Below are 23,556 nucleotides of genomic sequence, written 5' to 3' on the forward strand. Positions count from 1 at the left end.
GAGCTGGTTTCCGGTTCCTGCAAATGGCCTCATCCAATGTCCCATTCACCAGTTGTCCTGTTGGCACCAAGTCTCTGGGGCCTTAAAACCATCAACCTCTGCCGATCTCTCTCCTTGAGAGAGGTTCTGACTTTGTTGGTTTGGAGTGTGGCTACAGCAAGGACCCTGCAGAAGCATTGTTTCCCCATTTTATAGATGAACAAATTGAGGCTCAGAGGATGAGCAATTTGCTGAGCTGCCTCATAGCCAGCAAGTGGCTAAGCTGGGGTTTTCTCCCCATGGGTCTCATGGCAGCTTGGGCTCCTTCTAGTCTCTGTGCTGGCACTGTGCTGGTGCGGAGAAACCTGGATCATCTCATAATTTCCAGCCCACGAGCGGCTCCTGCTGTTAGCCGCCTCTTATGAGTCAGTGCACCTGGGTTGTCTGTTTCCTCCCGAGCAGACTGACTGATGGACACTGGCGGTGCCCGAGCATCCTTGGGACTGGAGTCTCGCCACTATTTGCTTGGTGTGCAGCAGGCATTTCAATTCCATGGAGCGCAGAGCTCAGCACACACGTCAGAGAAGCCCATTTCAATTTATCATTTTGATTTTGCTATTAACCATCCACAGACCCTAAATGGATTCACCAGAATGGCATCAGCCAGTCCATTATGAGAGCTCGATGTTTGATGACTTTATTAAATAATCCATGTCGTGGGGTGTGGGCAGCTTTCTTTAGTTTTTGTTTTGTTTTGTTTTACATATAAGGAGGCATTTTGCAAACTCCCTTGGGGTGGCTTCACGGAGCTCTGAGGCTGGCCAGATGACTGACCTCTTCCTCTCTTCCATGCTGGACACTGCAGCCAGGAGAGGTCTGGCGGTGAGGCCCTGCTTGGTGGGCTCCAGAGTGGAGCAGATGTGAGGCAGACACTGTTAATCAATTGAAAAGCCGTTTAGAATTCGGCAGGCAGGCCATGGCGCCTTTTAGCAATCATGGCGTGGCTCTTTGAGGATTAGTAATTTACTGCTTTTTTTTTTTCCATTCTGTAACCTAAGTTTTTCTGTGATTGTGCTAGAAATATTTGGAGTAGGAGATTATGGTACAGCAACTGTTGATTTTTGGCTAAATCACATCATCTTAGATGGCCATCTTTACAAATTAAGTGCATTCTGTTGCAAATAAAACAAGCAATTTTGCTTGTTCATTTTTTTCTTTTTGAAGATTTATTTTTTATTTGGAAGGCAGAGTGACAGAAAAAGGGAGAAACTGAAAGGGAGATCTTCCATCTGCTGGTTCTCTCTAAATGACCACAACTGCCCAGGCTGGGTCAGGCTGAAACCAGGAGCCAGGAACTCCATCTGGGTCTTCCATGTGGGTGGTAAGGGCCCAAGTATTTGGAGTATTCTCTGTTGCTTTCCCAGGCACTTTAGTAGAGAGCTGGATTGGAAGTGGAACAGCCAGAACAGGAACAGGCACTCTGATAAGGGATACAGACTTCACAGGCCGCTTAATTTGCTGCATCACAATGCTGGCCCCATGTTCATTTTCCTTTTCAGTCAAATAGTACACAGACTTAAAATTGAAATAGCAGGGGCCCATTTTGTGGTGTAGCAGGTTAAGCTGCTGCCTGGGATGCCAGCATCCCTTATGAGTGTCAGTTCGAGTCCCAGGTGCTCCATTTCTAATCCAGCTCCCAGCTAATGTGTTTGGAAGCAGCAGAAGATGGCCCAAGTACTTGGGTGCCTACCACCACATGGGAGACCAGGAAGAAGATCTGGCTCCTGGCTTTGGCCTGGCTAGGCCCCAGCTGTTGTGGCCAGAGCATGAAATCTCTCTTCTCCCTTTCTGCTCCACCCCTCCCTTGTAACTCAGCCTTTCAAATAAATAAATAAATCTTTTAAAGATTGAAATAGCAAAGGGGTGGTCAATAAATTCTAACTGGGTTTAAAAAGAAATCAGAATCATTTAAAGCAGTGTGGTTCAAAGGCAGTATAGCTGCTGAATTTGCACCTGGGCCATGTGCATATTTAACTTTGCCAGTGGTCTCCATTATCTTTCTAATTAAACAATGCTTTGCTTGTGTTGGTCAAAGAGGAAATATCTGTTCCCCTGTCTCTGTTCTGCAGCCGTCAACATGAACCTGAGAGGTGCTGCTGCAAGCTATCTTGGGCTGCTTATAACATCTTGGGCTGCTTACGACAGACAGACGTCCCTGGGAGGAGAGGGTTTGTGTGTGTGTGTGTCTCAGATGGGAAAAAAATAGATAATTTACACACACACACAGAGAGGGAGAGAGAGAGAAAGCTGGTTTACTCTCCAACTTGCCTACAATGGCCAGAACTGGGCTGGAGCTGAAACCAGGAGCTGGGAACTTAATCCAGGTCTCTCTCCCACGTGGGTGGCAGGAATCCAATTACTTGACCGGTCACCACTGCCTCACAGGGTCTGCATTAGCAGGAAGTTGGAGTCCGGAGCTGGAGCCAGGACTCCAAATTAGGACACTGGCATTTTAACGATGTTTTGACACTAGGCTGATTGCTCACTCCAGAAGATCATTTTATAAGAAACCGTCTTGGGGAAAGTGTTATGGCATAGCAGGTAAAGCCTCCACCTGCGGCGCTAGCATCCCATATGGGTACCGGTTCGAGACTTAGTTCCACTTCCAATCCAGCTCCCTGCTAATGCACCTGCGAAAGCAGCAGAAAATGGCCAAGTATTTGGGACCCTATACTCACATGGGAGACCTAGAGGGAGCTTCCATCTAGCCCAGCCCCAGCCTTTGCAGCCAAGATCCCCCCCTCCCCCCGTTCTCCTCCTCTCTGCAGTTCTGCCTTTCAAATAAATTTTAAAAAACCTTAGAGAGAGAGAGACCCTCTTGTGTCTCTCCCTTGCCTGTCTCTGCTTCCTCTCCCATAAGCAGGAGATGGTTGTGCCAGATTTCGGCACCATGTGTGTATATTCTGCATGTCTGAATCCCTCCATGGTAGAGTTTCTGACACCCATGTTTTAGGGACACACCTTTGAGCAGAAGAAATAATGTCAGCATCTAAAATTTTTTGAACTTTAAATTCTAAGCTTGAGATGCTAGTTTCTTGCTTTGTTGAAATTGTTTCTCCATCAGGCTAAGAAACTATTTAGCCTTTCTGTGACATGCAGTAGATTTCAAAACATATTTTATTATCAAATTCCTAAACAGGGATGTGTTGTAATTATTCTACCACCCAATGGCAGATCCCTTGGAGAGAAGCAGCCACTTGCTGTGAGAGTAAGTGTGGTGTGCAGCCGTTAAGCGGGAATCTGGATCTCGACTCTATGCCTGCTGCAGATGGAAACCGTGTAGAATTCTCTGGAACAGGAGGCAGATGGAAACCGTGTAGAATTCTCTGGCGCAGAGCCTCCAAAGGAACCAGCCGTGGAAGCTGCCGGAGTTATTAGAACTGTGTCTGAATGCAGTTTGTGCTTCGAGGCTACTCATTGTCATTGCTTTAGCTCTTCTCAGTGACATGTTGCTTGTTTTGCATTTGGAATTGGTGGAGGCTGAGGGGGTCATGTTGGCATTTGATGTGCCATGGACAGCTTGGAGGCTTGAGGGCTCAGAAGTGGGGAAAATTTACCCGAGACTTTCCTGATGAAGGCCCTGGCACCAGGGTGTGAAGCTCTCGGGGTCTGCCTCTGTCTGCCTTGATGAGATCTGAGATCCGGAGTCAAACAGTGACCCAGGAAATGTTAGATGCTTGCTGTACTGTCAGACGTGGAACTTCAGCATTGCCTTGAACTTTAAGGAGGGCATTAGTAATGCGAAAGGGGAGCTTGGTGTTGTCTTTAACACAAGACTCTGAATTGTAGCATTGCTTCGTCATGTCTCCCAAGTTCAGCCATCATTTGCTCGAATAGGAAGCTGTCTGATGGGCTGTCTCATAGATCCAGCATAATAGAAATAAGGGTGCGTCTTCCTGGTGTAAGGCAAGTTGGGGGATGAAAAAGTTCTTCTGGCAGGCATTGTGGTGTAGCAGGTTAAGGAGCCAACCGTGACACTGGCATCCCATATGGGTGCTGGTTTGAGACCCGGCTGCTCCACTTCCAAACCAACTCCCTGCTAATGCGCCTGAGAAAGCAGCGGAAGATGGCCCATGGGAGACCTGGCTGGAGTTTCAGGCTTCTGGCTTCAACCTGGCCTAGCCCCAGGTGTTGTGGCCATTTGGGGGGTGAACCAGCAGCTGGAAGACCTTCCCCCCCAACTTTGTGTCTGTCTCTCCTTCTTTCTCTGTAACTCTGCTTTTCAAATATAAAAATCTTGAAAACAAACAAACAGAAGGAGCAATTCTTTGAGTTCTGAAAGTTCTTGGCTCTGTGAGATGGACAGCAGTGGTTCTTAACCAGGAGTGTTAGCGCCGCAGCCCCAGGAGAGCTGACACATTTCAGGGGTGACCACAGGCACCCGTGTCCTGTAGTTCCTGTGTGCACAACGTCCATGCAGAGGAGTGTGGTGGTGTCAGAGGCGTGGCCTGGGAGTCACACGGTTCTTCCTGTTGTGTTTATTGAGCATTCCGTTACTGTAACAAAATACCTGACGTGGGCTATTGAGGAAGGAGAGAGGTTTATTTCAGCTCCAGGTTTTGGAGCTTCACAGTCCAAGGTCGGGCGTTGTCTGGCAATGGCGTTCTCGCTAGCAGAGTCCCAAGGGGACACCGAGCTCATGTGGCAGGAAGAAGCACGTGCATTGGTGACTCTCCTAACAAAGCCACCCAGTTTGATCATGGAGGCCACCTATCTGGCAGTGCACTCCAGCTAACAGTCAAACCACAGCCACGTCTCTGTCCTAAGTAGCGCGGCCCTCAGTGTCACGGGCATTGCAGGCTAACGTTACAAGGGAAGCGTTTGGGGAGTGGAATTCTGGTAGCCCCGTGTCCCCTGTGGGTCACTGCTGTGGATAGGTAGTGCTTTTTATCTCCTCATCTCAAGCAGAGATCTTATAAATTCCCTTTGCCTGAAATCAGCATGGTTGATCTCCCACCTAACTGGATTTAGAGTTCTGTGTTTTCTTTTGCATACTTTCCCACAGAACCCAGGAGTTTTAATACTTTTAAAAACAGCTATAACTTTTTAAAGCAGGGGAATACTTAGCTGAAATGTGTGTTAAAGCATACTGCACGTATCATGGTTTCTTTAGTAGCAGGGGTGTTAACAGATGTGGCTCACAAAGTGTCCTATGGGCAGATCATTTGAGAAAATGCTGTAGTGATTTCCTCCCTAGGAGTTCAGAACACACATTTCAGAGCTTTTAAGGTCTTAGCAGATCTGCTTAACTCTGTCTAGACACTTTCCCAAGCTGAGCTGTGCATGGAATACTTCTCACGTGATGCCTGGTATGCTGGTGTCGAGGCAGCTCCTCTACTGGTATTCTTGGAAATCAGATTGAAAAATGCTTTAGATTTTAGATTTAGAAGTTTAATTTATAGACAGCATTCCTAATGAAATGAGTTTACCTGCAGTGGCCAAGTCCTATAGACTTTACTTAAGGATGTGAGATACATTATTTTCTAATGCACTCAGTTCGAATATTTGAACACAAGGGTACTTCATACATATAAAGGGTGATTAAAATAATATATATGGCTTATGCATATTATGAAATAATACACTTGGATTTCCAATTCTTTTCCACTCAAATAATGTTTTAATTTTTACAGAAGTTTTTCATTTTATTTGAAAGGCAGAGACAGATAAGATCTTCCATCCACTGGTTCACTTCTCCAGTACTTGCAGTATTCATATTCATGGCTGGGTCAGACAGAAGCAAGGAGCCTGGAAACTAATCCAGGTCTCCCACATGGGTGGCAGCGACCTAACTACTCCATCCATCTTCTGCAGCCTACCGAGGTGTCCTTAACAGGGAGTTGGGTTGGAATTGGAGTAGCTGGGACCAGACTCAGGAACTCAGATACGAGATGTGGGCATCCCAAGTAGCTACTTAACAGCTGCATGACATACTGCTCCATAAAATTACTTTTTTTATTTTTTTCTTAAAACATACTTATTTGAAAGGTATAGACACAGAGAGAGAGATGGACAGAGACAGTCCATCTGCTGATTCATTCCCCAAATGACCACCAACAGTTGGTGCTGGGCCAGGCTGAAGCTAGGAACCTGGAACCCTATCTGGGTATCACAGGGGTGGCAGGAGCCCAAGTACTTGGGTCATCTGCTGCTGCTTTCCCAGGCAGGCATATTAGCAGGGAGCTGGACGGGAAGCGGAGCAGCCAGGACTTGAACAGTGCCTGCGTCACAGGTGGTGGCTTCACCACTGTGCCACAACACCGAGCCATAAACTTACCTCTATTTGCATTTTCCCACAAACTTTGGAAGTTAGTGCCCAATTGAATTAAATTAGCTTTGCAGGCTGATGATTATAGTGGACCTCTCTTAGTGTTTATTCTTATGTCCAAAGGTGAATTGGGTTATTCCTTTTGAAACTACATTAATTTTCATGAATTTTACTCAAATTACAGGAAATAGGAGAAATAAGGGATGTGTAGACAACAGCCAAGGACTGTCTGGTGTGAAAACTCTTGAGCACCTGCTACTCAGAGGCCATCCCCTCGCTGCAGTGTGTACCATTCCAGAAAATTCCTTAACTAGTAAGCACTGCCACAGCAAAAGCAAAACAAGATTTTTTTTTAAAGATTTATTTTATTTATTTGAAAGTTAGAGTTACAGAGGAAGAGAAAGAGGTCTTCCATTGGATGGTTCACGCCCCAGATGGCTGCAATGGCTGGACTGTGCTGATCTGAAGCCAGGAGACTGGAGCTTCCTCTGGGTCTCCCACGCGTGTTCAGGGGCCCAAGGACTTGAGCTATCTTCTACTGCTTTCCCAGGACATAACAGAGAGCTGGATTGGAAGTAGAGCAGCTGGGACTAGAACCGGTGCCCATATGGGATGCCAGCACTGCAGGCAGTGGCTTTACCTGCTATGCCACAGTGCTAGCCCCCAAATTTTTTTAAAAGTAAAAACCTAACAGTATTTATTGTCTTGTAATAATATAATGGTAATCAAAACAGTATGAACAAGTGGTTTGGACCTGTACTCCCAATAAAAGGGCACCTAAAAAACAAACCAAAAAACACTACATTGCCTTCTCAATATTTTCTCACTTCATCGATCATTTCTAGTTGGAGACACTTTGTAGCAAAGTAATATTATCTCCTTTTAGCATGATCCAACCCAATCATTTTCTTGGCTTTGTTTTAGAATGAACCTCTTCTGTATCATGTAATCTGAGGTTCATGTACTCGTCAACACCAATGATACAGCCCTCTATCCACATAGTCCCTATTCCCAGAGCCACACTTGAATCCGAGATCTCCAAGCTTTCTCCCAGGCTCGGCTGCCCTGGGGGCTCATGGGATGCGACTCCCTCCAGTCTGCTCTCGCCTGCCCTGAACCTCCAGTCCCGTCATGCTGAGTAAGACACGATGGGCTGCACCATCACCTTCTGCACTTTCCGGCCATGGTACGTCCTGGTGGAATCTCACAAAAACCACCACAAAGCAAGATTCATCCTTGCATCCTGAAAATCAGAATGTTGGCACTGGGGTTAAGCAGATGAAACTAGTGACCACACGGCGAAACTTCTCTAAGCCAATCAAGTGTAGACATTGGATAAATGTTGCGGAGGGGTCAGGGTTTTCACTTGCGCCGCTGGGTTGGGCGATGCTGAACGACAGGTCAGGTCTCACGAGCCCAGCACCTGCAAGCTGGACCGGAAGGATGCAGAGGTCCAGCCGGTAGTTGGTGCTGCTGCTTCCATTGTGTGGGTCTGGGGACAGGGGAGTCCCGGTGACTCTCGATGATTTTGGGAGTTGCCTCCCCCTTCTCTGGGCCCTTCAGATGAGCTCAGTCGTGTTTAATGTCACAAGTCAGCAAGGAGGTTTTTGGTGGCGTTGAGTTTTCTTTTGTTGTTGCTGCTGCTGGTGGCTTTGTTGTGCTAGGCATGGGTGGAAAGAACGATCCTAAACCACAAGCAGCAGTGGTTTGATTTAAAGGTTGGAATTGCCTGGACCGGGGCCGGCATTGTGGAGCTGGCATCCCTATAAGCACCAGTTTGAGTTCCGGCTGCTCCGCTTCCAATCCGGCTCCCTGCTGATGCACCTGGGAAAGCCGCAGAGGATGGCCCAAGTCCTAACACCCCTGCCGTCCACGTGGGAGACCCGGATGGAGTTGCAGCCTCCTGGCTTCTTTTGGGGAGTGAACAGAGGATGAAAGATTCCCCCACCACCCCTACCGTAACCTTCCTTTCAAATAAATAAATCTTTAACAACAACAAAAAGAACTTCTGGGTGTTCGTGTTTTGAGAGCTGGCACTTGGTGCCATGCACAAGAGGCCCTGTTTCCTCTGCCCCCAGGAAGACGGGGATGGGAGGGAGATGGCTAAAGCTCACTTTCTCAGAGAGAAGCACTTCTGATAGTCAGCGGTCACCAGAGTCACTGCCACCCAGGATGTGTGCTCTTCTCATTTTCATGCGGTTGGAGAGGGCTTTGGGCTCTGCGTTTTGATCACACTTCTGAAATTTGATAAACGGTTTCTTTTCTCTCTGAAAACTTTGCTAGTGAAAGATTTCCTCATAGTTGTTTTTTACAGATTGGCTTACACCTTTCTAAAAGTCGTGGGCTATAAATGTGTTCCTGAGTCTCTTAGCACTGCTTAGGTCTGTGAGCTAATTAGGAGTTATATCAATACCAAGGGATGAAACATATCACTATTTCAAATAGATAACGATTAACTCTTCACTGACTATATTGACGTTTCATTGACTTGTACAGATTTTATTGTCTGTACCCCAAAGTTAAACTCTGTGAGAAACTTCATAAAAGAAAACCATTTTCTTCGGAAAAATTTCAAAGCATACACAAAAGTAGAGAAGAATATGATGAATGTTCATGGCCGGTCACCCAGCTTTGACTGTATTTGACATTTTATCAATCTTATTTTGTTTAATTTTAATTTTAAAAACTATTTGCATATTTTAAAGCATATAAAAATATTTCAGGGGCCAGAGTTGTGGCACACAGTTCTTACTTGTGACACTGCCATCCAGTATGGAGGGCTGGCATGAGTTTCTGGCTGCTCCACTTCTGATCTAGCTTCCTGCTAGTGCACTTGGGAAAGCAGTGGAAGATGACCCAAGTACTTGGTCCCTGGCACCCACATGGGAGACCCAGATGGAGTTTCAGGCTCCTGATTTCTACCTGACCCTGCTCCTGCCATTGTGGCCATTTGACAAGTGAACCAGCAGATAGAAGATTTCTCCCTCTCTTTCTCTCCCTTTCTCTCCCCCTCCCATTCCTGCCTCCCTCCCTCCCTCTCTCCCTCTCTTTCTCTCTGTCTCTCACTCTGCCTTTCAAATACATGAAAATGAAGGAAGGGAGGGTGAGTAGGAGGAAGAGAGGAAGGAAGGAAGGAACCAAGGAAAGAATCATCAGCAAGGCCAGCGCTGTGGCTCACTTGGCTAATCCTCCACCTGCAGCGTCGGCACCCTGGGTTCTAGTCCCTGTTGGGGTACCAGATTCTGTCCCGGGTACTCCTCTTCCAGTCCAGCTCTCTGCTGTGGCCCGGGAGTGCAGTGGCCTGCACCCACATGGGAGACCAGGAGGAAGTGCACCTGGCTCCTGGCTTTGGATCAGCACAGTGCGCCGGCCGTAGCGGCCATTTTGGGGGTGAACCAACGGAAGAAAGACCTTTCTCTTTCTCTCTCTCTCTCACTGTCTAACTCTGCCTGTCAAAAAAAAAAAAAAAATCATCAGCCATCATGCTGATGGATGACCCACTGTACTACATGGCCCTGGCTACTGTGTATGTGGCCTGGGGCATCACTGACGAGCCCATTCTTACACGCGGGTAACTTCCTTTTGCAATCTCAGCATCTGAACCCACACAGAGCCCCAGAAAAAGTAGCCTGCATGTCTTCAGTCACTGTTTCCTCTCCTTGTGGCCAAGTCTAGTTCAAGGCTGTATAGCCCTTTTGCCTGTAGTGGTGACCCGTGTCTTGGACTACATGAATGTGTGATTGGACTTAATGAGGTGTGTTCTGGACAGAACTGCGTCTGATTGGTTAGATTCCATTGTCGTCTCATCTCTAAGACCCAAATCCAATGCATCTCCTTTGAAACTGTGTTTCAAAGTTAGGTGGGTCGCGGCAGCCCCTCTTCCCAGAGCAGCGCCTTTTGCTGCTCCAGCTGCCTCTGCCACTCGGGCTGCCTGGGGGGAAACGTGGTGTCTGCCCTGGAGCAGTTCGTGAGCAGTGTCTGACAGCTCTTGCTCAAGGTTTGTGAAGTTTTCTGTGTGCAGTGTTCCCAACTTCGAGATGCTGTTCTCACAGGTTCAGCCTTCCATCGGTCCTTGTAGCGGGGAGCACGTTCAACATGCAGCAGACACCTTGGCTGGGCTTTGCCATCAGCTCACACATACACTTGTGGAAAGAACGCAGCCCCTGTGAATCCTTAAGCAAGCCATCGACAAGATGCAGATGAACACGAACCAGCTGACCTGCCTACATGCTGACCTCTGCCAGCTCTGTGTGTTGGCAAAATCTTTCTTTAAAGATTTATTTATTTATTTGAAAGTCAGAGTTATACATAGAGAAGGGAGGGAGGGAGGGAGGGAGAGGGAGAGTCTTCCATTGGATGGTTCACTCCCCAATTGGCCACAACATCGGAGCTGTGCCAATCCAAAGCCAGGCACCAGGAGCCAGAAGCTTCTTCTGGGTCTCCCACGTGGGTGCAGGAGCCGAAGCACTTGGGCCATCTTCCACTGCTTTCCCAGGCCATAGCAGAGAGCTGGATTGGAAGTGGAGCAGCTGGGACTCAAACCTGTGCCCATGTGGGATGCCAGCACTTCAGTCCAGGACGTTAACCTGCTGTGCCACAGCGCCGGCTCCTTGGCAAAATCTTTAAACCTGCCCTTCCATATCTTGATGTGGACGTGATGGACATCTGTCAAGAGAATGGAGCCTATGACACAGAGCACTTCTTATGTTACTGTTGTTATGGAGGGGTGATCTACACGGGGCTGTGCTTCTACGAACAGGTTATTACCACTCCTGCCATGGCCGTCAGCCTATGTTGGAATTACATAGAAAGTACATTCTAGTGTCTTTGATACTACTTGGCAAAGTGCAACAGCTACCAAAATATACGTCCCAGACTGTGGGTGGATTCATTAAGACTCTCAGCAGTGCCTACCATGAGTTAGCACAGTTAATTTTACCAACAACCTCTCAGAACCCCGGAACCTGGGGAACAAGCACAGCAAGGCGTTCAGCCAAGACAACATGTGGCTGGTGAAGCAGTGCCTGTCGTCGCTGTACAAGGACATCCAGAGGCCGACACAGACCTCCTAACGCTGTCCTTACAAGACATGGCGAGTCGTGTGCAGCTCGCTGGCCCTCCCAAGGCAGAAAACAATGTTCTACACATGATAGAAGATGGTGAAGTTTTTGCAAGTATTAATCAGATGGATGGGATGGTCAGTTTCCATGACAATCCTGAGAAATACAACAACCCAGCCATACTCCAGCACGTGGATCAGGAGATGCTGAAGTGCATAGAGCTGGACGAGCGGCCAGTTTGTGCAAGAGTATGGGCTCACAAGAGGACGGTTCAGGAAACAACCCACCCACTTATTCTTGAAGCTTGCATCCGCCCTGGGCCACAGGGGAGGCCGTGCCCATGGCTGGTGGCCAGTGGCCAATGCTAGGAGGACAATAGGGAGCACCAGACCTGTTCCACCCTAAAATTAAAGTTTTGTTCTGACATCTTCAGTCCTATGTGTTTTCAAGACAACCATTCTTTCTGCAAAGAAAGGAAAAGAATTTTCAAAGTCTGTTGTGGATTGATTTGTTCATCCTCAGATTATTGTTGTTATTGCATTACATCTACCATTTTGTTTAAAAATAAATAAAGGTCACCTTAGTGTGACATAAAGGCTGGGAAAAAGTGGAATAGCACGTATGCCTTGATTTGATCAGGTGGACCAAGACTCGTACAGTGGCTGCTCAGTGCCTTTCTGTGTAGAGAGAGTGAGCTTCCCCTAACACTATTTCATTTCAGGGGTGGCATTGGTCTAAATTTGTGATTAGAGTCCACAGTTAAAGGGTGCTTGGTCTCCAACCCAGGTCTCGTATATGCTGTGCTGTCTGCTGTTTCTCCCATACCTCCATGGTTAGAAAAAAGAAAAAAAAGAGAAGTAAAATTTCAGGTAGCTCTCCCCCATTTAGATCTTTGTATAAATTGTTCTTTCTCCACCCAGGTCTAGGAAATTGGAAGGATTAGAGGTTTTTGTCATTTGACATGTGTTCTGCTGAGTGCAGATCAGGAACGATGCAGGCAAAAACTCTTGGAGCTTTTGCTCAGGTGGGGACAATGGACATGGAACAAATAATTCACTTGTTGAGAACAAATGAATGATAAAGACAGCAAAGACATTTTTTAAAAAATAATTTATATATTTATTTGAAAGGCAGAGTTCAGAGAGGCAGAGTCCAAATGGCTGCAACGCCCAGAGCTGGGCCAAATCCGAATCCAGGAGCCTCTTCCAGGTCTCCCACATGGGTGCAGGGGCCCAAGGACTTGGGCCATCTTCTACTGCTTTCCCAGGCCATAGCAGAGAGATGGATTGGAAGTGGAGCAGCTAGGACTCGAACCGGCGCCTATATAGGATGCTGGAACTGTGGGTGGTGGCTTTACCCGCTACGCCACAGTGCCAGCCCCCAAAACAGCAAAATCCTAATACAGGTTGAGCATCCTAATCTGAAATCTCCAAAACCCAAACTTTCTAGGTGCAGACAGAACACTACAGGTACAGAAGTCACCATGGAACTTTGTTTCATGCAAATAACCTTTAAATATATTGAATGGGGGAGGGACAGAGAGAGTTGTGGCATGGTGAGCTAAGCTCACATACATCCTATATGAGTGCTGGTTCGAGTCCTGGCTGCTCCACTTGAGATCCAGCTCCCAGCTAATGTGCCTAGGAAGGCAGCAGAAGATGCTCAAGTGGTTTGGCCCCTGCTACCCATATAGGAAATCTGGATGGAGTTCTAGGCTCCTGGCTTTGGCCTGGCCCAGCCCCAGTTGTTGCAGCCATTTGGGAAATAAACCAGCAGATGGAAGATCTCTCTCTCTCTCTCTCGCTCTGTCCCTTCTCCTCCCTCTCTGTCACTCTGCCTTTCTAATAAGTAAAATAAATCTTTAAAAATTTGTATAAAATTATCTCTACCCTATATGTATAAGAAACATAAATGAATGCTGAGTTTTTTTTTTTTAAAGATTTATTCATTTATTTGAAAGCAGAGTTACAGAGAGGCAGAGGAAGCAAGAGGGAGGGGGGAGAGAGAGAGACAGACAGACAGAGAGGTGTCTTCTACCCTCTGGTTCACTCCCCAAACGGCTGGAGCTGAGCTGATCCAAAACCAGGACCCACGAACTTTCTCCAGGTCTCCCATGTGGCTGCAGGGGCCCAAGGAGTTGGGCCATCTTCCACTGCCTTCCCAGACCATAGCAGAGAGCTGGAACAGAGGTGGAGCAGCCGGGACTGGAACCGGCGCCCATATGGGATGCTGGCACTGCAGGCAGTGGCCTCACCCACTGCGCCACAGCGCTGGCCCCAAATGAATGCTGAGTTTAGACTTGGGTCCTGTTCCCAAGATATCTGATTACATAGATATAAATATTCTCACATTCAAAAAATACCCGAAATCCAAAACACTTCTGGTCCCAAGCATTTTGGCTTAGAGCTACTCAACCTGTATTTGACACATTAAGGACTGAACAAGTGCAGCGTCATGTGCCAAATAATCTTTGAGGTAGATGAAAACATGCTCAGGGTCATGGCTTCCTTCAGGTAGAGGCGAATGCAGGTAAGACACAGGTTTGTGAAGAGCGCACGACACGTAAAGCAGGTGTCTATATAGCACGAGCTTCTAGTGGCCTGCTACAGGGCTGTGATGGTCTTAGCTCTTGGTCCATGCTTTCGATGAAGGACGTTATGCTAATTGTGGCTTCAACAGTTGTTGCTCTTTGGTTTTCATGACCTTAAAAGATGTATGGACCCTGGATTGCCAGGTTATTAAGATACTTATAGCCCAGGAATCTATGGATTTTAGGGTTCAGTGTGTTTTCACTTTTCTCACTTTTCCTGACTTCTCCCCCTGCTACCCGCCCCAAGGATAAACCCAAACAAGGACATCAATTCCTCCAAGGCAGCCATTGTTAAATTTGGTAGGTTTTATTCTAGAGTTTTCTTTTTTAATGCTTGCACAAACAAACATCCTCCCTCCCCCTCCCCTTCCTTCCCTCCCTTTCTCCCTCTCTGTTAAGTGGGCTATATTTGTTTTGTTTTGTTTTGAAAACATAAAAGAATCCAGCATTCTCAGCAATCTGCTTTTTTCTACTTATACTGGGGACATCTTCCTGCATCAGCCTGCCTGAATTTATCTCCTTTTCCGATGCTCCCTCATTGTACGGATATCCCGTAATTTGACTGTTTCTCCCTACTCGTAGACACTTTTTTTTTTTTTCTTTCATGAATTATTCTTAAAATTTCTTTCTTTTTTTTTTTTTTTTGACAGACAGAGTGGACAGTGAGAGAGGTAGAGACAGAGAGAAAGGTCTTCCTTTGCCGTTGGTTCACCCTCCAATGGCCGCCGCGGCCGGCACGCTGTGGCCGGCACACCGCGCTGATCCGATGGCAGGAGCCAGGTGCTTCTCCTGGTCTCCCATGGGGTGCAGGGCCCAAGCACTTGGGCCATCCTCCACTGCTCTCCCGGGTGACAGCAGAGAGCTGGCCTGGAAGAGGGGCAACTGGGACAGAATCCGGTGCCCCGACCGGGACTAGAATCCGGTGTGCCGGCGCCGAAAGGCAGAGGATTAGCCTATTGAGCCATGGTGCTGGCCTTTCATGAATTATTTCATCCTGCCCACCATTGTGCCCATTCCTGCATGGGTATGAAGTGCCATCTTTGTTGGAATGGCATGGTGGAGCTAAGGGTTTATGTATATTTAAAATTTGTGTACCTGTTTCAAATTGCTCTTCAAGGATACTGTTTGCTGATTTATGCTCTGACTTTCGTTTTCTCCTATTTGATCTTTTTTAACATTTACTTTTAAAACATTTTCTATTAGAATGAAGGAAAAAAAACACGTGGAAGAGTTTTCCTGACTAGATTTTCCCCTGGGCTTTAAAATTCCTTGCAGATGTCTGTTGTCTTGGTCCTGTGTGTGTGTGTGTGTGTGCTTGTTGACTTCTGGTTCCTTCCCAGTTATGACCATTTAGCAGTCCTGCTTTTGGGTTTTACACCACAGGTGTGATGGTTTCCACTGGATGCGGGGCCACCTCCACCTGAGCTGGTTGTCCGGTGAGATTGTAGATCTGGGAGCATCGCTGTTGGTGTGCAAACAGTCATTGCCTGAGCAGGCTCCCCTCCTCTGCCCCCAGCATCCTGATGCCTGTCCAGAGCTTGTCTTCTTTGTTGATTGTTTCACACGTTCATTAAGGAGCTTGGTACTCCTATCACTTTCTCTGCAAAGCGGGTTCAAGACAGTTTTGGGCAGTTTTGTAGAGAACAGGGAAAAGGCAAAGTGTGATATTTTTGTGTTTGCTTTTGCAATGCCTTGGCTACCATTTTGGATATTCTCAGTTGTTCTTACAGAAACGAGAAGAAAACACTGTGGCTGGAAGCATTTGAGTTTTTTTTTTTTTTTTTTCTAAAAATGCTTTTGTAGTTGTAATGTGGTAACACTTGATGGGAATAAACTCTGGCTGACCCACTCAAGGATATAAGCCTGAAAACACTGAGGGTTTTGATTTGTTCAAAGGAGGCATTTATGCTTTTTGAAGAACAAATCCAGTGGGAAAATGGGTTTGCTGGTGCTTACCATATTTAAGGGTAAGGAGTGTTTCTCAAGGCCAATTCTTGTCTCAAAAGATATAAATGTATTCGTGTAATGAAGTTCGTGGGTGGAAAAAGCTTGGTGAGGAAGCTTCAGGGTGAAACAGTGGAACACAGATTTGCTCCTTTCTCATTTGAAAATCTGAACTGTCAGTGCCGCTTTCCTCCCTGAACCATGTGGCCCCTGAATGTCCTCCTGGCTCTCCCACTGTCACTAAGCTGTGTCCTTCATCCTTTAGGCCTCGCTGGGTAGAGGTGTGTATAAATCCTGTCTTCTGTGGTCGTTTGAATTATGGGAAAAGGAAGACGGAAGACAAGCTAAACATGTCTGAGGCCGCATTGTAGCATAGCAGGTTAGGCCACCCCCTGTGATATGGATATTCCCTAAGGGCACCGGTTCAAATCCCAGCAGCTCCGCTTCCAATCCGTCTTCCTGCCGATGCACCTGGGAAAGCAGCAGAACATGGCCCAAGTGCTTGGGCTCTGCTACCCACATGGGAGACCCAGATGAAGTTCCAGGCTCCAGGCTTAATGTGTCCCAGTCCCGACAGGCATTTGGGTAACTCTGCTTTTCAAATAATTAAATAAACCTTAAAAAATGGAACCATTACAGTATAAAACAGCATGTATTCCCATTTCTATTTTTATGTATTTTTTTAATTTAAATATTTATTAGAGCGGCTGAGAAACAGAGAACGCCCATCACTGATTCATTTCTCAAATGTCTGTAATGCCTGTGGGACCTGAAATTGGGAGCTACAAATGCAATCTGAGGGGCCGGCGCTGTGACGCAGCAGGTAAAGCTGCTACCTGCAGTGCTGGCATCTCACATGGGCACTGGTTCGAGTCCCAGCTGCTTCACTTCTGATCCAAGCTCTCTGCTATGGCCTGGGAAAGCAGTAGAACATGGCCCAAGTGCTTGGGCCCCAGCACCCACATGGGAGACCCGGGAGAAGCTCCTGGCTTCTGGCCAGCTCACCTCTGGCCATTTTGGCCATTTGGGGAGTGAACCAGCGGATGGGAGACCTCTCTCTCTCTCTCCCCCCCACCTCTCTGCCTCTCTGCCTCTGCTCTGCCTCTCTGTAGCTCTGCCTTTCAAATAAATAAATAAATATTGTTTAAAAATGCAGTATGAGTCTCTCAGGTGGCAGGGTCTCAATTACTTGAGCCATCAGTACTGCCTCCCTGAGTTTGCAGTAGTAGGCTACTATTGGAGTTCAGAGTTAGAGCCAGGAGTTGTAATCAGGCACTCTGATATGGGACATGGGTGTCTTAACCTCACATAGGAAAGACTGAATCGTCTTAAGCAAACCTGGATTAGGTTTCTAATGAATGGAGTTGACTTTAACCTTTTGACAGCTCTCAGAAGTACTGAATTTTTTTTTTTTCTTTTGACAGGCAGAGTTAGACAGTGAAAGAGAGAGAGACAGAGAGAAAGGTTTTCCTTCCGTTGGTTTACCCCCAAAATGGCCGCTACAGCCAGTGCACTGCGCCGATCTGAAGCCAGGAGCCAGGTGCTTCTCCTGGTCTCCCATGGGGTGCAGGGCCCAAGCACTTGGGCCATCCTCCACTGCCTTCCCGGGCCACAGCAGAGAGCTGGACTGGAAGAGGAGCAACCGGGACAGAACTGGCGCCCCAACCAGGACTAGAACCCGGGGTGCCGGCACCGCAGGTGGAGGATTAGCCTAGTGAGCTGTGGCGCCGGCCAAAATTTCCAACAATATAAAAACTATGTAGAAGTTTGGAGATGGGAGGAAAAGAAAGGAAAAATACTTTATTGGGGGGTGAGTGAAGAAAGTGAGTCATCCATCTTCCAGGATACGTGAAATTTTGCAAAAGCATTGTAAATGCAAGGACAGAGTGGTGGGAAAGTCTGAATATGACCCAGAATGAAGTCTCCGTCCTGTGTGGAATGTTGGTGCAGCAAGAGCTCCAAATACTCACCCGTGGGTCATGTCGTGTGTCTGTTGGACCCAAGCTATGCACATAATAAAATACACTCAAACTCAGTTTCCATAACGTCACTGTCATACATTGTCTGTAAACAAAGTTAATAGGGCACTGAGTGTTTTTGGAGGCAGACACAGCCAACTCCAGTCACTACAAACGATGACTCCATAATTTATTTATCATCATACAGAAGGGAATCAAGCTATTAGACTCAGCTTTTTAAATTTTTTTTTAAAGATTTATTTATTTGAAAGGGAGAGTGAGAGAGAGAGAGAAGGAATGTTCGTCCAATAGTTAACTCCCCAAATGGCTGTCCACAACAGTCAGGGCTGGGCCAGGCGGAAGCCGGGAGCCTGGAGTTTCATCTGGATCTTCCATGTGGGTGGCAGGGGCCCAAGCACGGAGGCCACCTTTTGTTGCTTTCCCGGGGTGCACCAGCAGGGAGCTGGATCACAACTGGAACAGCTAGGATTCGAACTGGCATCCATATGGATGCCACATTGCAGGCAGTGGCTTAACCTGCTGTGCACAAAGTTGTCCCTAGTCTCAGTTTTTTAGACTCATTCTCTATGCGTTGAATCTTGCTATGTAGGTATAACATTTCAAAAAGAGCAGAGGGAAGATTGTGCAGATATCACAGAGATCCCTCATGTGTGGAGAGATTCATTCTGGCTCCAACTGAAGATAGCCTGAATTAAACAACTTACCAACAATTATGAGAAAATTCCTAAGAATTATGGAAACTCTGTAGAACTCAGAAACTCCATAGACATGCAGCGTTCTGGTCTGGTTCTCCCACCAGGGCCACACTTGACCAGAGTTTATTGCATTGAAATTGAGGTATTGGGATGACTTTCTCCTGTTCTCTATTTAGCTCACCATATCACGATGCATACTTCAGCATTTTCCAGATTCAAGATTCATTGCACTACCATGTAGTCCACAGTGGTATATGGTTCCTGCCTCCTCCGCTGGCTTTTCTTTATGTTGTTAATCAAATTGCAGTCTGACCTGTGCATGTGACTGATGATATTTAAAGTATTCTGACATTTTTGCTGATGGGCCTTGTGGAGACACCACCCCTCTGCCCCTTGCTTTTGTCTTTGGGTTTCATTTAAAATTCCGATCTTTCATATTTTGGTAAGAGAAGACTTTAAGTGGAAATGTAATCTGAGTATTCTGTTTAATATATAGACTCAGCATGAGCATTTGGAAGCCAACTCTTCCATCTGTGATGTCAGTATGAAAGTACAATGGTATTATTTCAGGAGGAGACTCGGGCAGCTGAAGGGCAGCTTTGCTGGGAGCAATGGATAGCCAGGTGAAATCAATTTAGCGCTGCTCCAGGCTCTGCACTGCGTGTTCCTTCAAGACTGTTCTAAGCCCATGGTCTGGCTGGCCAGAGTTAGCCCTATACCATAAGCAGGATGGAATGATGTCAGAGGGAGGGGAATGCTTTGAGATTTCTTCGTAGCCATCAGGACTGGTACCACAGAACTCTCTTTAAGTCATTTTATCATTGTGTGCAATAACAGGTTCTTTAAACCCCAGTGCATGTCTTTCTGTGGGGGCCTTCAGCCATTCATGGTGTTGTGACGAGACCTGTCTGGCTTGGTCACACTGCAGAGCTGTGGGGCTTGTGGCAGGACAGCCCTACCTCACCATCACCACCTTGAGTCCCAGGGTCCTTAACCTGTAAGCTGGAAATGATGGTACCTGCCTATGTTGCTTTTAAGATAAGTGAGAAATGTGTACAAACTACAAAACATTGTCAAAACCTTGAGGTTTCTAGTGGTCGTTGTGCCATTCTTAGTTGCCTTAAAACTTTCTACATCTGGTCACAGGAGTAAAAAGATAACTGGGCATGCAATTGATGGTGTCAGCGTGGAGGCCTTCCTATGGGAGGATTGCGAGTGAGCATTTCCATAATATTTTTAAGGAAAAGGTCATAACTAATATGCACGTGTCTCCTATCTCTGTTCTCTGGGTTGTGGACACTCTGAGTAGGTTTGTTTGTTTGTTTTAAGATTTATTTATTTATTTGAAAGGCAGAGTTACAGAGAGGCAGAGGCAGAGAGAGAGAAGTGTCTTGCATTGTTGATTCACTCCCCAAATGGTCACAATGGCCGGAACTAGGCCAATCCAAAGCAAGGAGGCAGGAGCTTCGTCTGGGTCTCCCACGTAGGTGCAGAGGATCAAGGACTTGGGCCATTTTCTGCTTTTCCAGGCCACAGCAGAGAGCTGGATTAGAAGTGGAGCAGCCGGGACTTGAACCGGCGCCCACATGGGATGCCAGCACTGCAGGTGGCAGCTTTACCCACTATGCCACAGTGCTGGGCCCCACACTGAGTTTTAGGCTCCAGGGCCTTCTACCCTTCATCTCTTCTAGGCTTCAGGTTACGTTGCCCCACCCAGCCACGGCCCCAGGGAGCTCAGATCTCAGCCTTCCCCCTCCCCCTTGGAGAACCCTGGCCTGAGTGAGCTCCCTGTGGTTCTTGCCGTTTGCGGTGCATCTGCCTCCTCCATGATGCTTGCCAGAGATGCAGCTTAATAATTCTTTTGTGTTGGGTCTGCCTTCTTTCCTGAGAAGGACACACCACACTGTCGCTTACGGATTCCAGTCTAATCACAGGGAGACATTACTGTACAAACTGTTCTTGAGAAGTCTGCCTTCCATAGTAGCTTGTAAGCTCAGAGCTGTAGGGTTCACACCTGACTTTCTCATCGCTAGATCCCCAGTCACCTGGAATGATGAGCGTGTTTCCTGCATGGTGTTCAGACCAACGAAGGAACGACTGGATGAGTGAAAGACTTGGCTGAAACTCGTGCAGAACTAGGATCTGTGTTTTGAGATAGCATACCTGCCTGTGTCTTTTGTGAGGTCGCTGGATCTTTCAGACAAATGCAGGACTTGAACCTCTACTTCTCCGTGTTTCTCCTTGAAGGGGTTTGCATTCTGGAATGCATTGTTTCACCGTAGGTCCCCAAGAGCGCAATTAAGTTTTCGTGGCTTTGTCTTCCCACAGCTCCTGCAGAAGAATGGTCAGCTGTCCACTCTCAATGGCTCAGCAGAACAAGGCGAGCTCGGCCTCGAGGAGGGAGCCCTGAATGGCCAGGAAGAAGAGCCAGTGGTCCTCACAGAGGGTAAGCCACTCCTCCAGGCTCCAGGCAGAACGCGAGGGACTGGAGAGCAAACAACACTCGCAGTGAACAGTGAAGAACTCGGTTCTCACGTGGTTTCACAGAAAATGCACTGTTATATTCCCCCGTGGTAGATGCTGTTCACAACCAGAACAATCAGTTGGTTCCCAAAGGAAGTATTTACCTGACCATCTGTCAGCGAATACCCCAGTACTTAGGTCTAAAGTTATATTTCCTCTTCCTTAGACATCCTTCTCTGGGACTTAATGTCTTAAAATTATTGTTTCCTTGTGCCAACTGGTTGTCTAGTGCTGAATAGGAACGCTTGGTGGGGACACTGAAGTCATGATTGCTTTACAAGAGTCTGTATCTGTCATTTGAAGGAAGCCTGCTATGTTTACATAGATTTTTCAGATAGATCCATTGTGAGGTGCACACCCCCTTTCCCTGAACTGAGGCCCCGGAAGGGCTGTTGTTGGAGAGCGAGTCTTTTGCCACGTCCCGCTCATCTGATTTTAGCCCATGTCGGGGGGGAGGATCCATGCCTGGGGATCTGAATCAAGGCATGGCCAGTAGATTTCTTGTGAAAACCAAAAGATTGTATGCTGAAGAAGGACCATCCTGTCCTGTGAATTCTCGTTTCATCCTCCTGTTTAATCATGAGATAATTAATCACGCTTTTTGAAGATACATAAAATGATGACTCAGCATTTAGTTGGTTGACCCTTATGTGTGGCATGATTAAGAGAGATAAATGGAAGGAAGAGTTCTGTGGATGGAGATTCGATATTGCCTTGGTTAGATGAGATTCTTCCAACATGTGGAACCTGTTTCTCTTCTTGTTTGATGCCCCCACAGAGCTGCTTCAAGCAGGGAGCTGCTTTTGAAGTTGGTGGGAATACTGATCTTTATATAGCTCCACAGGCACAATATAGAGCAGGAATACAAGTCTCACAGACAGAGTATTTGCATGACCTTGTGTGAGAGTTTCACATAATTTCTCTCCAAATAGTTGGAATGGACCCAACTCAAACTCCCAACGCTATGTCCTTTCCCAGATTAACTTTTGAATCAAATCAAGCCACAGCAGTCTCTTTGAGTTCACTGTGGCCAAGTCACCATACTGGGTGCTTTAGGGAAGATGAAGAAAGTTAACAAATGGCTGCTCCACTACCCAGGGAGATGGGAAGATGGTCTCTGGAAGATTCAATGAGATAAAAATAAGGCTAAGACAAACCCACTCATTAATAACCTAATGAATTTTGCAAGGGTTGAGAACCTGAGATTAGGTGGGGCAACCCCTTGAAGTCAGAGGATGGGGGAAGTTGGACGTAGATAAATCAAAACAAGGGAAACCAGCAAAAGTATTTAGGATAATAATAGCCAGGGCTTGGAGGGCTTTTCTGCTGGGGCCGGGATCTGTGCCTCCTGTGCATTGTCACCTTGAATAGTTACCTTGAATAGTTAACCCATAGGTAGAGAGCGTTGTGCCCAGGACTGACACCCAATTCAGCAAATTCCACGGTGCTAAGCCTGTGCAGGGTGTGTCTCACAGCTGGTCTGTTGGAACTGCATAATCCCAGCAAAGAATTTTTACCGAAGGGCATAAAGTGGAAGCCCAGAAAGGAATGCTGGGGCAGCATAGGATAGGAGGGTCCTAAAGCAGTGTATAGTTTGGAGAGCGTTTAGTGAGCACTGTGAGATCCCTGAAATAGGCCACCCAGGGGGACCAGGGTCCAAGGCTTCTTATCTGACTTAATTGATGTGTTGGGTGGATAAGAGGGAGGGATGGGACAGGGAGGTGTTTCCATGTATTCCCAGATAGCTGGAGACTCTTGCTAATCTGTGGCCTGTTTACTACAGATCTGCTGGCTCTTCCTCCAAGCCAGATGTGATTCTTTTACATTTCAGCCACATAAGTAAACACTGATTTTTATAGAAAGTGGTTCTGCCCCCACCCTGCGATTATTCCATTGTCTCCCTGAGCTGACCCAAGCTTCTAACCGAGGTTGACCTTCTGTCTGAGCAAATACCAAGCGCCTCTTGCAGGAAGAGTGGTCATTAATCCGCTCTGTCCTTCAGAAAGTCCTGAAAAATCCTTGTTCCCAAGGAAAGGCAGAGCTAGCTGTTCCCCTGTGTCACCAGAGGCATTTCTTTTTTTTCCCTTTCTTTCTTTTTTTTTTTTAAGATTTCTTTTTTATTTATTTGAAAGGCAGAGTGACAGAGAGGGGAAGGCAAAGAGACCTTCCATCTGCTGCTTCACTCTCCAAATAGCCACAAAGGCCAAGACTGGGCCAGGATGGAGCCAGGAGCCTGGAACTCCATCTGGATCTCCCACGTGGGTGCAGGGCCCAAGCACTTGAGCCATCTTCCGCTGTTTTCCTAGGCACATTAACAGGGAGCTGGAGTGGAAGTGCCCAGCCAGGATTTGAACTGATGCTCTGCTCTGACATGGGATGGTGGCATTGCAGGTGGTGGCTTAACCCCTTGGACACAACGCTGGCTCCAGGCCAGAGGCATTCTGGAGACCTTATTCTT

The 23,556-nt window shown here is 47.0% G+C and overlaps 1 protein-coding gene and 1 pseudogene across 1 annotated transcript in view; both read left to right on the plus strand.

The window, feature by feature from the left end:
• Nucleotides 1–23,556, plus strand: part of AKAP12 (A-kinase anchoring protein 12) — a 113,611-nt gene that overhangs the window by 44,789 nt on the left and 45,266 nt on the right. Inside the window, exon 2 of the mRNA XM_062186928.1 lies at nt 20,904–21,021. Within this exon, the coding sequence (XP_062042912.1) occupies nt 20,904–21,021 (118 nt within the window). The remainder of the gene's footprint in view (nt 1–20,903; nt 21,022–23,556) is intronic.
• LOC133756372 (COP9 signalosome complex subunit 3-like) lies at nt 10,394–11,735 on the plus strand (annotated as a pseudogene).

This window comes from Lepus europaeus, chromosome 3, assembly GCF_033115175.1.
Source record: "Lepus europaeus isolate LE1 chromosome 3, mLepTim1.pri, whole genome shotgun sequence".
In the NCBI taxonomy this organism is placed as follows: domain Eukaryota; kingdom Metazoa; phylum Chordata; class Mammalia; order Lagomorpha; family Leporidae; genus Lepus; species Lepus europaeus.